The sequence below is a fragment of the Neodiprion fabricii genome, chromosome 2 (genome assembly GCF_021155785.1).
Source record: "Neodiprion fabricii isolate iyNeoFabr1 chromosome 2, iyNeoFabr1.1, whole genome shotgun sequence".
NCBI classification, from domain to species: domain Eukaryota; kingdom Metazoa; phylum Arthropoda; class Insecta; order Hymenoptera; family Diprionidae; genus Neodiprion; species Neodiprion fabricii.
Genome location: NC_060240.1, coordinates 37,708,914 through 37,724,854, shown reverse-complemented (window position 1 = coordinate 37,724,854; position 15,941 = coordinate 37,708,914). Strand labels below are relative to the sequence as shown.

General features: G+C 35.4%; 2 protein-coding genes across 2 annotated transcripts; one reads left to right on the top strand and one right to left on the bottom strand.

Moving 5' to 3' along the window:
- Positions 1–248: 248 nt before the first annotated feature.
- LOC124175929 lies at positions 249–1,682 on the bottom strand. The gene is made up of 3 exons (XM_046556576.1): positions 1,445–1,682; positions 546–612; positions 249–457 (listed from the first exon to the last, which is right to left on the bottom strand). Exons 1-3 carry the CDS (start codon positions 1,525–1,527, stop codon positions 302–304), a joined length of 306 nt encoding a protein of 101 aa, XP_046412532.1. The 5' UTR covers positions 1,528–1,682; the 3' UTR covers positions 249–301.
- A 55-nt stretch (positions 1,683–1,737) lies between these two features.
- On the top strand, positions 1,738–10,622 carry LOC124175924 (integrin beta-PS). Its single transcript, XM_046556568.1, has 10 exons — positions 1,738–1,889; positions 3,949–4,121; positions 4,233–4,536; positions 4,677–4,905; positions 5,171–5,255; positions 5,593–6,240; positions 6,337–6,660; positions 6,945–7,145; positions 7,289–7,786; positions 8,331–10,622. Exons 2-10 carry the CDS (start codon positions 3,951–3,953, stop codon positions 8,394–8,396), a joined length of 2,526 nt encoding a protein of 841 aa, XP_046412524.1. The 5' UTR covers positions 1,738–1,889; positions 3,949–3,950; the 3' UTR covers positions 8,397–10,622.
- Positions 10,623–15,941: the final 5,319 nt, after the last annotated feature.

Below are 15,941 nucleotides of genomic sequence, written 5' to 3'. Positions count from 1 at the left end.
CACACCTCCAGTTTTGATTTTTCATTGGTATTCGGGTATTATTCAGTCTAATTTCCGATAAATCGTACACTTCTGCGTATAATGTGGTGTGTAATTACGATGACAGGTTTGACAGCAGGATGTAGCAGACAGAATCTAGGGATTTTTTTACTTTTTCTTTTTATTAGTCATCGCTTGCGTTTTGAAGCGAGATATTACGATTTGACCCGCGAAAATCAAATAAGAACAAAAAAAAAACCACGGCCATCAAGAATAGGAATTTGATTATTTATTAATTGAATAAATTCCTTTTATTACAGTTTTAGTCATTTGTTTCGGTCAATGCCGTCGCTTCAGCCTCTCGCCTTTTACAGATTTGGATTGCTGTGATGAGTCGCGCTGCACGGTTCATGTTCTCTTCGAGTTCTTTATAATTACAATTTACCTCGCTGGCGATTTGTTGCACCTCTTGAAGCGTCTGAGAACCAAGAAAAGGATAGTTGAAAATACAGTTTGAGTTATGAGTTTTTTTTTATGATGGTGCAGTTCAAGTTGTCAAAGCTAACCTTCTTTATGTTCCTATAAAGCTTTGCTGTTTTTTCCTCGTCGAATTGGCGTGCGTATTGTACATAGCTGCCGGAATAAGAGGAAAGTGTGTCACTCATGATACATGTAGAAACTATATTTGTACAATAAATGAACTATAGGATTTTATCAGGATATTTTGATTTCTTGACATGCGTTGTTTCCCACGCAAATGAAGCTGTCAACACAGGCTGTCAAAATATATCAATATGGCGGGCAACGTATTTTTACACAATTCCATTTCCGGATTTCAAATACGGCTGAATTGTAAGGTTACATTACGTCCAGTATTTTCAGAACTTCGGGCCCAGACTTGCTAGCTTATGGCATAAATTAATTTTAGACCCTGCTCCTATATGTATATAAATAATAATATCAACTGTGGTTGCGGGATGCGAATTGTAGTTAAGAAAAACTATCGAGTAACACCGTACCTGCGTGATTGTCAGTCACTGTTTCAAAAACTTATAAGGAAAATTTGCAATTTGAAAAACTAATTATGAACTCTACATTAAGCAGTTTTGTTTCTGTGAAGTTCAGTTTTTTCGATATACTGATATACACGATGTAAAATTTAGTAAGTGCGCATATAAATTGTTTGCAAATAGGGTTTCTGGGTGCACCGAAGGCGCATAATTAAAATCCGAATACGTAACATTTGCAGCTTACTTGCGAAACACGAACCTTATATGTATGCAAAGTTGTATTATGTTGCAAGGTTATTTAGATTTTGTAGCCGCAGCTGAATGATCGCATCATCATTGAACGATGACTAATTCGTCGCTGATTTCCCACCGGAAACTAGCGGGTACGCGGTTGTGGTACAGATACTTGATAATCAACATATAAGGCAAGATTGGAGAAATATTATACAACATACATCCTCCTGTGAACAGTCGGCGAGGTTGGGCGCAAAAATAGTCGTATAGTCGCGTACCGAATTAGTACACTAGACATCATCATTAGAGCTGAATAAGTTTATTTGAATTTCCCGCTTATTTGGAAAGTGCATTCGACGAGAGGTAACGAGCACGTTATCGTGAATAATCGGATAATCTCGGGTCTTACTCGGGTGCATACGGGACGGATGTGAGTTCATCGATATAACAATACTCGCATATGCTCAATTCGAAATAACTCTTCTGATATTTTGTCCAACTCTAGTGACCAGTCGTCTACCCGACGTTGAACGAACGGCTCGTTATTGAGTCGTTATTCCGTGGCGGTGTGGGGTTGCCTTTTATGGTGATCCAAAGTTGTGAAATTATTTCTTCGGAGTTTGTGATGTTATAAGGACAGCCGATAATCACCTTCAAATCTAGAAAGTAAGAAATGTATATCAAATTTCATATCCGGCCTTACCGAGTTAAAAATACGTATATCAAATTTATGGTTCACGGATTCTCATCTCTGTAACCTTTTTCATGCTAATGCGGTGTCTTGTAAATATAGAGATGACGGCATTAATGGATGGGTAATCGAGACGTATTCTCAAACCTGAATGATCTGCAAGTGGAACAAATCTTTGTCCCAAAAATATTACCGTTATCACCCTTCGATTTACTGGGCAAAAACCTTATTCTTAAGGGACAAATATAGCGTGGGAGAACTGGTTTTCGGCCGCACCTCACTCGCGCATTTCACAAGTACAAATACCATTTATGACAACGTTCTACGAAACGAAAGCGCTTCTTGTTATTAATGTGCGTCACAAGAAGTAGTGAGGAAATATCAATCCTTCGATCAAATCTAAGAAACATTTGATTTAAAAAATTTCCTCGACCCTGCAAGTCAAACGGATCCATCTCTTAAATTTAATTAGATAATTAAACAATTACTGAAATAAAATTTCACGTTTTCATTAGTACCGAACAATCTCTACACCCGTTTACAAATTAGATACATTGTTTTGCTTGTTGTCAATATTCTCAACGTATTATTAATTATTATACAATCAGATGTCGCTCTTGTTTATAAAATTTGCTAATATGGATGCAAAAATGTTGTATACGCCATTCATGCGACCATTTGTTTGGTAAAAAAATGTGATATCCAAAAACAAGTTTGTAAGAAAATGTTTCAGTTCTATATAGTGGATCCATTATCTTACTTTCTTGTTTGCACTTTTGCTCTTGAGATAAGTATGCATGTTTCCAGCTTGTGTTCCTAAACGTAGCAGTATAACGTATTATTTTGGTATTCAGTTACGATTGAAAATTTTCAGTGATTTTTCCGTAATCTAGGGATGAGGAAAAGTAATTTTTAATCAAATTTATTGACATTGAATCATGTATATCGGATGATTTCATACCAATAATCATTCACGTACGAATATGACCAACCAGATACCATCATCACAGCATGTGATATTACCAAGTAAAAGTATGATGTCTTACCTTTGGCTTACTAAGAAAATCTGACTCAGCAGCTTAATAATAGACTCCTGTTGCTAAATGTGAGGGTGTAGAAATAAGAATCGTAACTGACCAAAGAAGTATTATATTTAGCTACAATGATAACATTAATTGGTATTATTAATTTTTACTTAAATATGTCAATTTTGATTACTTTATGCAATGCACGATGCCGGTACTTTGCAAAATAAAACGGACAATGTTTCATTGTACATTTATTGTGGTGGGTTTTTCCAATGGTCAGTGTACCTATCATCGAGCTGATTCATTGGAATTCATTTCATTTTAAATTTTACATTTCGTGTACTTTTATTTTATACTTAATTTCATTATCCTCTTGCTGTACGAAGTAATTTACACTTTACTAGAATGCGTATTATTTCTCTCTTAGTTTCACATATATCTACCAGTTTCTTTCAATTATTATTCCAAGTAGACAGCATAATCTGTTTTCATGTTAATTTTCAACTGTCACACGATATCCTTATAAGGCTTTCTGTATAACTACATATGGCTAACCAGGAATACGTAGGGCAACTGAATGTCAGAAGATAACGTCTATTTATTTAGAATTAATATTCTGCTAACTTTGTTACAAGACTGTATTCAGGAATTCACACGTTTGTAAATAAATTTAAAAAAATTTGACTCTTCAGTATTGATATCGAAAGGTGTAATTTGTTGCATAGTAATGTTTAGTACCATTGTGTACTATTGTGTCAATGAAGTTGCCTTTTTATTTTAGTAGGATTTTCAATTTCATCACAATTAACAGATGCGGCATTAGATTCAAATTTCCTTTGCTTAATACTTTTATATTGGTTTTTTATTTTGCGATTGCATTGAATAAGGGCAATCCTTTTCAATAAACTGTGCAGTACAGCGGTTCTGAATTTGTCGAGGTATGAATTCATACTTGTTCGGTTGCAGTGAAATATGCAGAATGTAACACATATCTATTGATCTACAGGGATGTTTGGCAGCTTCGAATGGGCTCTGGCCCTTGTCACAGCGATAGTTTTTGTTGCTGTCAAAGCTGACTACCCTCTACCTGAAAGACTCACTGGAATGAATCCCTGTATCAGCAAGCAAACCTGCCACGAATGTATACAAACTCCACATTGTGCTTGGTGCGCTGCTCCTGTAAGTTGGATAATTTTTTTCTATGTTAACAAAAAACCCTATGTAACGGAATGGGCTACCCTGTTGTTACATCTGTAAGTATATGTAAAATATGTATTCCTATGTTCACAGAAATTTTCGGAGATGAGGTGTTTTTTGCCAAACATAAACACAAAAATATATGCTACGTGCCCAAAGAAATATACGCGGTATCCGAATAATGTTTATGATGTGATTCGGCACGCGGAATTAACAAAGGGTGGTTATTCATCTGTAGCAGGCGGTAGTGAATTTGAGCAAAGTTCATCCTCTTCTTCGTCTTCCTCATCGTCTTCCTCAAGCTCTAGCTCTAAGCATACGAGTTCTAGCAGTGGTAGTAGGAGACAGGAGGCGATTCAAATCTGGCCTCAAGAAGTCGATTTGACCCTTAGGATAAGTGAGTGAAATTTTTCAAATTCCAATTATTGCTAATTGTTGACAATTTTGCTATTTCCTGAATTATTAACAATATTTTTTACCAGTGAATTTTATTCTTATATGCGATAATTATTTCATTCGTATTTTCCATTGCTTTAGATGAGGTGCATACTATGTCTTTTTCATACTCTCAAGCCGAGGATTATCCAGTTGATCTTTACTACCTCATGGACTTGAGCAAGTCTATGGAGGATGATAAAGAGAAGTTGTCACATTTGGGAGATTTATTGGTGCAAAGTATGACCAAAATAACAAGTAATTTCCGTTTGGGATTTGGTAGCTTTGTCGACAAAGTAGTTATGCCCTATTTCAACGTTGTGCCTAAGTCGTAAGTAATGAAAATTTAGTTTCATTCAAATCCATACTGTATCTAAGGTGTGAACAGTTGTTGAATGTTGGTGAATGTGTGCATAGACTTGGAAAAGCAATCAACAAATTATTATTTATATATTTGTCAAATGTTATGTTTGCTCAAAAATTGAATTACAAAAAATATTACAGGAATTGAGAAGTTTAGAAAAGACAGAACCAACGATCCTTGAAGTTGTTTAATACTCATATAGCAGAAGTAAAAAATAAATTTTATGTTTCAGCCTTGAGGAACCATGTCCTGGTTGTGCAAAGCCGTATGGCTACAAGCACATCATGACGTTGTCACAAAATACTAGTGTTTTTGCTGTAAGTATATCTAAATTTTATTAGTCATCTTCATAATAATTTGTATCTATGATATTTATGCAATATGTCAGCACTACATGGTATTGTGTTGATATGTGTGTCCAATTATTAATTCAAAGATTGAATAACGTATGCAATATTAAATGCACATTCCTTGCGATGATGTACAATATTATTTCTGTTAATTTATTATTATCATTAAATATTGAATAATGCACATTTTAATGGAACTAGTCACTTAAATTGATTTTCAAGCTATAACTCCATTAAAAATGACTATTAATGGTGAGAAAACTTGATTTTGTATAGTAATTGAACATTGCTTTGCCGATTATAGGATTTGGTTCGTCGTGCATCAGTGTCTGGTAACTTAGATGCTCCTGAAGGAGGATTTGATGCTATAATGCAAGCAATTGTGTGTCGTGATAAGATAGGATGGCGTTCCAAAGCTCGTAGACTTTTGGTATTTTCAACTGACGCAGGATTTCACTACGCCGGGGATGGCAAGCTTGGTGGCATCATAAAACCTAATGACGGACTATGCCACCTCGACTACAGTGGGCTGTACACACAATCAACATCGCAAGATTACCCCAGTATATCGCAGATTAATCTCAAAGTAAAGGAGAATGCGATCAATATTATTTGGGCTGTAACTGAGGGTCAAATCCAGATATATAGAAGGCTTACAAAGCATATCGAAGGTTCATTTGCTGGCAAGTTATCTGCCGACTCAAGTAACGTAGTGGATTTGATCCGCGAACAATACGAGGCTATTTCCAGTTCTGTGGAAATGAAAGATACAGCCAGTAGTAGCATAAAAGTGAGATACTACTCGAGCTGTTTGGGTGCTGGTCCCCCAATAGAAACATCGAAATGCGATGGCTTGAAAGTTGGTACCAAAGTGGATTTCTTTGCGAAAATTGAAGTTACCAGCTGTCCTAAAAACAGATCTGAATGGAACCAAAGGTTCAATATTTATCCAGTAAGTAGTTCAAACTTGCAGTATGGCTAACAAAGGTTTGAGAGATTCAAATTTGAAGACTTAGTTTGAAAAGCTAATACCTCCTTGATGTTTCAGGTCGGTATCAACGAAACTTTGACTGTTAATCTCCACATGATATGTGATTGTGACTGTGAACATGCTTCGCACCCCATGTACCAGATAAATTCACCTGAGTGCAATTCAATGGGCACTTTAAAATGCGGGGTCTGTGATTGTTACGACCAGTACTTTGGTAAAACATGCGAGTGTACGCGTCATCACGAAAGTGATCAGTCCGTGATGCGTGACAAATATTATCAAAGCTGCAGACCGGATAATACATCGTTGGTTGACTGTTCTGGAAGAGGTAGTTGTGCCTGTGGTGTATGCGATTGTGATACCAGACAAAACCCTGATGAAGTAAGTTTTCAACTTCCTAAATTTTATGTATTCAAAATGTCAGGTCTGATGATGATGCTTGATAATAGCCTCAATTATAATTTTTAAAGTTTTTTATTTGATCGATTGCACTAAATAAAAAACAAAAAGATTAATCAGTAATTCTGTGATCAGATTTATATCTGATAGGCTTCTCTACGATTTACGAAAATTATATAAATTTACACAGTATCGAAGTGCGAAGATATTAGAATAATACATATTCGGAATTATAGTTTGAGAGACTTTATCTAATATTGTTATAGGTGATTTCTGGACCGTACTGTGAGTGCGATAACTTCTCTTGTGATCGTCACGACGGTCAGTTATGCTCCAATCATGGAACCTGTGAATGTGGCGTGTGCCGGTGTGAGCCCGAATGGACTGGACCAGATTGCAATTGCCCATCATCAAATCAGACTTGTAAAGCTCCAGGATCAACTGAAGACATTTTGTGCTCAGGCCATGTAAGACTTGTAATTAGTAGAAAACAAATGCGATGTGAAATTGAATTTGCTTTGGAATTGTCAAGTTAACTCATTTTTGTACAAACCTTAATCACTATAAGCATATTTATTGTTTTAAGTTGTTATATTTTTTTTGTGATTAGGGTGATTGCGTTTGCGGAAAGTGTGTCTGTCGTGAGGATGGAAATCCACGTCATTCAGGAGACTTCTGTGAAAAATGTCCAACTTGTCCTGACCGTTGTATTGAGTTCAGAAATTGCGTTGAATGCAAAATATATTCAACTGGCAATTTTAGTAAAGAAGAAGATTGCGATAACAATTGTAAAAACGTTACTGTTGAGGCAGTCGAACTAGTAACCACTGAGAATGAAGTATTCTGCCATCATATAGACGAGGATAACTGTAAAGTGAAATACTACTACTACTTCAACCAAACGGAAAATCAAGTAGTTGTCGCAGCGCAAGAAAAAAGAGAATGCCCGACCCAAGTTTTCATGCTCGGAATCGTCCTGGGAGTCATCGCTGCGATTGTACTCATTGGCTTGGCTCTTTTATTACTTTGGAAATTGTTGACTACTATTCACGATCGTAGGGAATTTGCGCGATTTGAAACAGAAAGAATGATGGCTAAGTGGGACACGGTAAGCATATTAATTTTTTGCTATGAATTGTGTAATTAATATGTACTCACATAACTTGTGTCTCATTGTCATTTGACATAACATCATTAGGGGCATCATATTTCGGAATTATTGTATACCAAAAATTTTTTGTTCATTTCTCTGCGAAATATAATCGATACCGATTTATCGAAATACCGGAACACCAAAAGATACTGAAATACACAATAACTGAAATAATGAAAACGAAAATATTTACGATTGTACAACGATCGGAGTTTTTGTTTTCGTGCAGTCGGTGGATTAGATATGTTAAGATATTCGATGAGCAGCTCTTAAACTTACCACGATATTTTTTTTTTTCATTAGTTATTCAAAATTCGCATTTTTCTCGGCGATCTCGGGTTTTCTTAATACTTCGGTTTTTAACGAAACAACATTATTCTAGTATATCGAAGTGTATGCTTATTAACATTTTTTAGCAAAAAACTGGTAACCAATTTCCGATACCAAACAGCCCTAACAAACATACTCATTAATAATGGACTTTACTTACTAATTTCAGGGTGAAAATCCAATTTACAAGCAAGCAACATCTACCTTCAAAAACCCCACATACGTTGGAAAGTAAAAAAGTTGTAAATCAAAAGAAAGTTTCATCATACCGTAATTTTAAATATACGCATAGTGGAATCTTTCCTTACGCCAAATCTCACGATAGTTTTAATCAATACAAAGCAAGTAACCGATATATTAATTTATTGAATATGCAAGAAACACTGTTTCTTCCGATCTGAGTGATCTAATTATATATCGGTTATCTTGCTTTTGAAACGAACGATTTTTTTCATTCAGCTTTCATTATTAGAAATTCGATTACTGTATTTGCGAATGACTCGCTGAATTAAACTTGATAACTTCGACCGTTAACATCGAAGTGACGAACAACAATTCTACGTAATTGAGATGCATAATTCTCATTCAATTATTAATGAAATACGTGCCAGTCTGTTTTGTAGAATTATCGTTTTCAAACATTAAGAAGAAGAGACAGAACTCTGACGGTATTATAACAATTTAATCCTGGAAGCGTTGCTTGTCTTTGATGCTCGTGTTCGTGCTCTCTTATTAGCGTACCGTCAATTAGGCTTTTTTTTGTCAAAGTGTGTTTTATAAAACCGTGACTCAGATAGCACATGAAATTGATGTCACTGAACAATCACTCTGACGAAAATAATCGTGATTGTATAATTAATGCCGTGAGAATTTGACTAAGGGGGCCCATGATGTTCACACTGGAGACCAATCCACAGCAGTTAGCCTGGCAAATAGATTTCTGCTCCGTTACGGTACTGCTTCCGCAGTACAGCTGCTACCTACGTTTTTCAAATGTCGCATCCGCCAGGGAGCTACGCAACAGATGCAAGTTTTATAGAATGTTAACGCAGAGCAGAGAAGTTCGTGGACCAGGCTAACTGCTGTATATTGAAATTCTCCTGCAGTGTAAGTTGCCAGCTTCATCGACCCCCCATGGCATAAAAGAAGTCTCGGAAGTGCCTATCATCGAGCGCTGTCATTTTATTTCATGACGTAAGTTATTGGGGCTATTTATTTAATTTGACTTATTAAGCTACTATACTTTATAAAACGAAATCTCTACTGCCATAATTCTTAGACTATAGTAATTATACAATGAAGTATGGCATATTTCACACGCCTATAACGATTATTTTACTTCCGGTTACTACAGAGCTGCGTAGTCAACAAATTGTTTTGTAAAATTAGAATTAGACTTAGAAATCTGTAACAAAATATTAATTTCTAGTTTTTTAAGTGTTTAGATGAAACTTTAGAGTTGAAGTGCCTTTGATGTGACCAGAAAACAGAGATCTTTTTGTTATTGATTGATAAATTTTAATTATTTTTTATACCCGCTGTAAAGCACAATCATTTTTATATTACTTCACCATAGCTTAATTCAATTTTCTTCGCCCTTATTGCTTTCTTTATCTGCACATGTATACCAATGTATATTGTTACACTGTAAGAGTACCTTGTTTCAGCAAAAATATAAACATTTAGGTGTGTATATGTACGCATGCCGCATACAAACATGTTTGCTGTGAATTGAATTTATTCTTGAACTAGCTTTCATAGTTTAAAAATAATTCAAATAAACACGTTACTCTTACAGTCGCAAATAAATATTCACACGTGGTCACAAGTCCATATATTGTCATTCATCATTTTACGTAATTGTTAATTTATTAAAGGCCTTGTTGAAAATAACAATTAAAATATATAATATCTTATCGAGAAAGAAGAAAGTGTCTTATAGTTATATATATTTACAAGGGTCTCTACCTACGTGCACTCATATTACAATTATAATTGTGAAATTAAAGTTGTGGAAAATTTTTGAAAAAGTTATAGTGCATTGAACTTTTATGCATACCTCTTATATATATATAAATTTAAAATTAGATTTAAAGCTAAATTTGTACATAAAGCATAATTTTGTGCGTGTAAAGAATGACCGAACGTTATTAGGTATCATCTTTGCAGTTGCAGATGTTTCATTTCTTTCTCACACATAAGAAAATAAATAAACATTAAATAAATAAGGATATTTTTCATGCTCCGATTTTAGCGGGGTTTTTTGTTTGCGTGCATTATTTGATTGTTAGAATTAAAAGTCTATATTTCGGATAATCGAGCTCATCTGGTTATAACTTTGCCTTGCAATTTTCAATTTACTTATAATTAGAGTGATATTATAAAAAGATAGGATATTTTAGTGTGGTATGAACGAGCGCGATCTAGAATATATGTTAAATAAATATACACATAAACTATAGAATAGTGTGTATGAATGCCATCTAACAAATACTAATATTCAATTTATTACAAGTTAAGTTTAATATTTTATTCATCATTACACTCATTTCTTATTTGTAAAGTCTCTAAATTTCCTGTTGATCAACCTTCACTTCCTATTGATGCCATAACTAAGAAAATATTATTATGCAGAAGCTAATGAGAAAATAAAATAATTGAACGTGAAATTAGACGAAAAAACTAAAGTTCTATCATGTACCAGAAATACGCGGAAGAAAAAACAAAAATGAGAAAATAGTGTAGGTTTTTCTCAAGAAAAATGTTCTGCAGCATAGCCCGTCAGCTATGATGTAAAAAAAAAAACAAGTGTGGCCGTCAACGACTGAAGTTTGCGAACTCGGCCGTTCGGTTATGATGTCATCATTCAGGAGCTTATGTACGCTTAAGGATACTAAACATTTAATATTTATTACATTTAGATTTAGTATCCTTCACGTACGCTCGCGTCGGCGGACCTGCGGAATTAGTAGATATTTGAATATACACTTTAGGCTGGATTTTCACGGGCGTTAAATTTACGCGACGGCAACTTGACACGGTAGCGCTACGCCGTCGGCGGTAAAAAGACGCTTATCAAAATGGATACCGACGCAACGGCAAAATGCTGCGAGTCAAAACTACATGGTTAGGTCAGTGGATTTTAATTACATTTTTGTTCGACGAATTTAAAAATATAGGATTGTTAATCGGGAGTGTTAAAAATTTGCGAAAATTAATAAGCGAGATGAAGTACCTGATAGCGTATTTGGAATGCGCGCAATCGATTTCTCTTGCAAAATTACGTCGATATAGTGAATCAAAGAGTTGAGTAATCAAAAATTTTTAAAATCACTCAAATTTCGACTGACAAAATCCAGAATTATTAGATGTTAGATGTTTATTGATAATTTCCATATCAATGTTGGAAAACAAGAGAAAAATAAAAGTACTACAATATTTTACAGGGAAGTTGACCGTCCTTTGTTTGTGATTTTCAGAGCTCGGAAACTTTTCTCAAAATCGTTTCGTCGTACTCTTTTTTCACTAATTGGACTCTCAGGAATGTCGAAATATATCTTTCGTCAACGTATTTTATTTGACCGGAAGTCACCAGAAAATTTCAATTGACGCCTGACGCCGCGTGCATCGGCAATTTTTCGACGATTTGACCGCGTTGTACGCAGCTCACATGGGCCTTCCGACCGGTTGAGAATTGCTTCCAAACGCGATGTCAGTCGCTTTCGAGCAGTCGTGGTGAAGCTACGCAAGTCGTAAGTTGTGAATTCAGATCTCCATGTACAGGCCTCGATTATTCGGGACATGGCGAAGCACCGATACCTTATGGTTAAAAAAAGGCTGTATAACGTTATTCGATCAGTGTAATCCCACGAAACTCACTGTGAATAATATACGAATGGCATGCAGCGTATATGGCCCATGAAAGAACCGAGGTACTGAAATAAAAACAGCCGGGGACATCGAAGGTGAGTTTTGTACATCAAATTTTTATTCTTTGGTGCAATGTCAGCTTTTCGCGATTTCGATTATCGACTCTCTGCGTCGCGTGTCGTTTGTTATTGTTTGTGCGGCTGACTTTCGTGAAGTGCGTCGTTGCATTGTAGCAAGCTTAACTCACAATCCGTTTAGGCAGCCAGCTACGACACAAAAAGTGTGAATGGGTTTGGAATCCAGTGTAATTATTATGCTGCATAGTAGTAAGCGTTTTGTGACAAGAAAATGCCCTGATAATCTTCCATTGTGGTTTTTTTTTCTATCGTTTTGAAAACACGGGCCTTGCAGAACGTTGCCTTCGTGTGAGTTGTGTTTTGGATTTTAACAACAAACTGTGGAGTATTACATACTTATATGCAAACTGTAAGCATTGCATCTGTTTCCGAATTTCCTCCGGGAGGGATCCTCCATTTTGTAATCCTTTATTATAATGAAACAAAAGTTAACGCATCACAGCGCTACTAATCGTTTCGAAAATTCGAGTGAATCTAAATCGTCAACTGTTCTTGATTACTCATACAGTAACGTTCATAAATTAGGGATCACTCTTCAAATTTTCGATCGAGACGAAAAGTTCGATATCTCAGGCAAAAAAGGCGTAGATAAATGTTCCGGGTTGCGTTTGAAAATAGAAAGAATCAGCTACTTTATCGTTTTGTTCAATGTTTTCTACGATCTTTTTAGCACTCATAAATGATGTTAAACATGTTTTTTCGCAATTTTCATACTTTCATAAAATCGTGCGTAACTTTTCGGAAAATAGCAATAGGAATTATTTCTCCCAAGGACTTTCTAAGGGGCGAGATTCAGCCTTAATTCCGTTTTTTTTTATGCTTGCAATTTTTTTTCCGCAAAGTTAAGTAATTTTCTGTAACGTACTTCAGTTTTTGGAAAATTCATCGTTATTCGAGAACTATGAGGTTTAAAATTAAATGTCAAGGGCAAAAAAAGTTTTATTATTTTATTTTGAAGGGGTCATAATTGAAAGCCCTCTTTGAAAGTCCTGAGAAATAATTCCTATTGCTATTTCCCAAAAAGTTGTGCGCGACTTTATGAACGTATGAAAATCGCGAGAAAACGACATGTTTAACATCACCTAGTGAGTGCTAAAAAGGTCGTAGAGGATGTTGCAAAAAGCGATAATGAAGCTGAGTTTTTCTATTTTTAAATGCGACCTAGAAAATTTTTCTGCGCCTTTTTTGGCTGAGATATCTAATTTTTTGACCTGCTAGAAAATTTGGAAAGTGATCCCGAACTTATGAACAGTACTGTACCTATTATGTTTAGGATAACTATGGTGAATTTTGCATGCTGTTCAAATCGTTATTGAAGATGAATTAAGTACTAGCAAAATATTGTATTATTTCATCTGGTTGCAGAAAGAAACTCCAGCAATGTTGAGTGGCATTGGTGATTATCTAGATTGAAAGGCCCTGTCAATAAATCTTGGAAGACATCAATCCATAGTGGAATTGTTGAATTTCTTACATATAAACAATAGGTATAAAACAATCCTAATCATTTGTCATTTGTTTATGTAATTGCTAAGATTTTCCAATACTTGGCATAACACATTATCTACAAACCAAAATTGTAAGCATTGAGTATATGGATGTTGAACCCGATCAAATATTAACAAAATGTTATGGTTTTGTCCTTCATGTGATTACAGAATTGAACTACTGCAAGAATGATCGAAGTTAGCGAATACCCGCACCAAGTGATCCCGGCAATATGTGTTTGAAATCAAAATGCAGAAGCTGACCAAGTCATAATTTTGTGCAAGACTATATTGAAAACAGGTACACATTTGAGATAACTCTTGATTATACCGTTGGGCTACTATCAATATGAGAAATTTGTCAGTTAATTGAAATTGATTGGTATTCAGTCTTTCATTATATTTAGAAATTAATAGTAATTTTTCAACATCTTGTATATTGATTTTGCAAAACAAATACTACTAAAATGTCGTTATATCTCACCTGTTAACAGGGGCACACTATGTTGCAGTACTGTTAACAAAAAGCGATGATCCGAAAGACGTAACCGAATCAATCGATCTCCGACAACAAATTGAAAATTAAATCACCTGCTATGCATTGAATTAAACTGAAAGGTACATATTCGATATGATTTTTGATTACCATATCCCTTTTAATTGAGCATGATTTCAATTTCTCACTAATTTTATGCGTATATTCAATACCTGCGCTTATTTTATTAACCCTCTAGTATTAATTTTGGCAGTTCATTTGTAAATAACTCAGAAACCACTGAAATATCATTCAAATAACTTATTTTAACACAGGCAATGCATTCACCTGAAATTTGATCCATGTACATTGTGCGAGTAATATTTAATTGCATTCTTGTTGTAGTATGAAAAGTGTGTCACCGCCATACAACCTGAGATGCTACGGCAACATGATGCTATACATGTAAAGTGTGGAGCAACCCTAAGCAGGTAAGAAAACTTGTCTTAATTATTGTTTGATAATTCAATGTGGTACATTTGAAACCTAATTTTTGTCATTCCGTAATATGTGGCGAATAAATATGGAAGTAGACAATAATAATAATTTATTTCAGAACTGAAGATCTAGTTTGATCAATCAATTTGAGCTTGTGTTTTCGTTTTTTCAGAGTTGAGCAGAGACATCCGAGTAACTTCTCCATTACTCAGCAACGCTGGTGAGTTTGCATGTGTTTGGGTTACAGGTGTATTTCCCTGGGACTCCTCCATCACGTGGCGTGGCGGTAACAATGGTTACACAAATCTTCAATATCTTAGCTGCATGGATAGGCTCATTCGTGATCGCAACGGTGCTTGACTTTAAGCTGGTGCATTTTTTTTTTTGTTACAGTTAATCTATTTTACCATAGTCACTCAAAGTTAGAAAATTTTGCACGTTGCTGAAAATGGAATGAGCATCGCGACAGGTCACCATCTCTTATTCGACATTCGCGAAAACAAATTGTGTTTAGATACAGATATAATTACCTTATAGCTACGGTTGAATTTTCCAATGATGTTGTTTAAGTGGTGGATACACCTGAGGCTTGAACAAGTATGCCACCGATTGTTTAATCGATAGCATTTTAAAGTCTGGAGGAACGTAACGTATCAACTTGCATGATATATCTTGCATCATCTTCAATTTCTTAGTACCCAGCAACTATTGAACAAGTACAGGCTTAGATCGGTTCGAAAAATGCTGATTAGCATACAGGATGTTTTTAATCCATCTTACGAAAGGTTGATGTACCGATAGTCAGCCAGCAATGACTAAAATAGTATTGTCGCTGACTACGGTACAAAAACATTTTGCTCCCCACAGGCAAACAATGAAAAAGTAAGTGACAGTGACCACGGCGCAAATGAGGAAGAATGATGTGTGTTGGAAAGAATGAAAAATCGTTTAGAACGAATATAGGTAATCGGGTAGGTAGGTAGTCGTTGTGGGATCCGTCGCGGGGCTTGGTGCAGATTTACGTGTGAATCTTTTTTCAACATTTCCGTTGGGTGGTTTTGTTGGGAATCAGGCGAGGGTAGGAAGGTCGCGAGGTACCGCGATGTTACTAACTTTTGTAATCCACAGCGTCAAATGATCACAGTGATTTTTCTCCAGAAACACGTAAAAGACTCGAATATAAGAGTCTCCGAATTATTAGTGACCTTTCAAATTTTAACGAGGCTCAATTTCTCGTTTCTTGTCATTCTGCAATCATTTTGCAGTTGTTATTCATTTAAATTACTTAGTCATTATCGATAATTAGTTCATTC

What these genes read in the sequence shown, in the direction of transcription:
- LOC124175924 (XM_046556568.1), top strand. Translation starts at nt 3,951, where the DNA reads ATGTTTGGCAGCTTCGAATGGGCTCTGGCCCTTGTCACAGCGATAGTT. An exon ending in GTGCTTGGTGCGCTGCTCCT is followed by an intron (nt 4,122 to 4,232) that starts GTAAGTTGGATA and finishes CTATGTTCACAG; the next exon opens with AAATTTTCGGAGATGAGGTG. An exon ending in CCAGACAAAACCCTGATGAA is followed by an intron (nt 6,661 to 6,944) that starts GTAAGTTTTCAA and finishes ATATTGTTATAG; the next exon opens with GTGATTTCTGGACCGTACTG.
- LOC124175929 (XM_046556576.1), bottom strand. Translation starts at nt 1,527, where the DNA reads ATGATGATGTCTAGTGTACTAATTCGGTACGCGACTATACGACTATTT. An exon ending in CCGACTGTTCACAGGAGGAT is followed by an intron (nt 613 to 1,444) that starts GTATGTTGTATA and finishes TTATTCCGGCAG; the next exon opens with CTATGTACAATACGCACGCC. An exon ending in TTTATAGGAACATAAAGAAG is followed by an intron (nt 458 to 545) that starts GTTAGCTTTGAC and finishes CTTGGTTCTCAG; the next exon opens with ACGCTTCAAGAGGTGCAACA.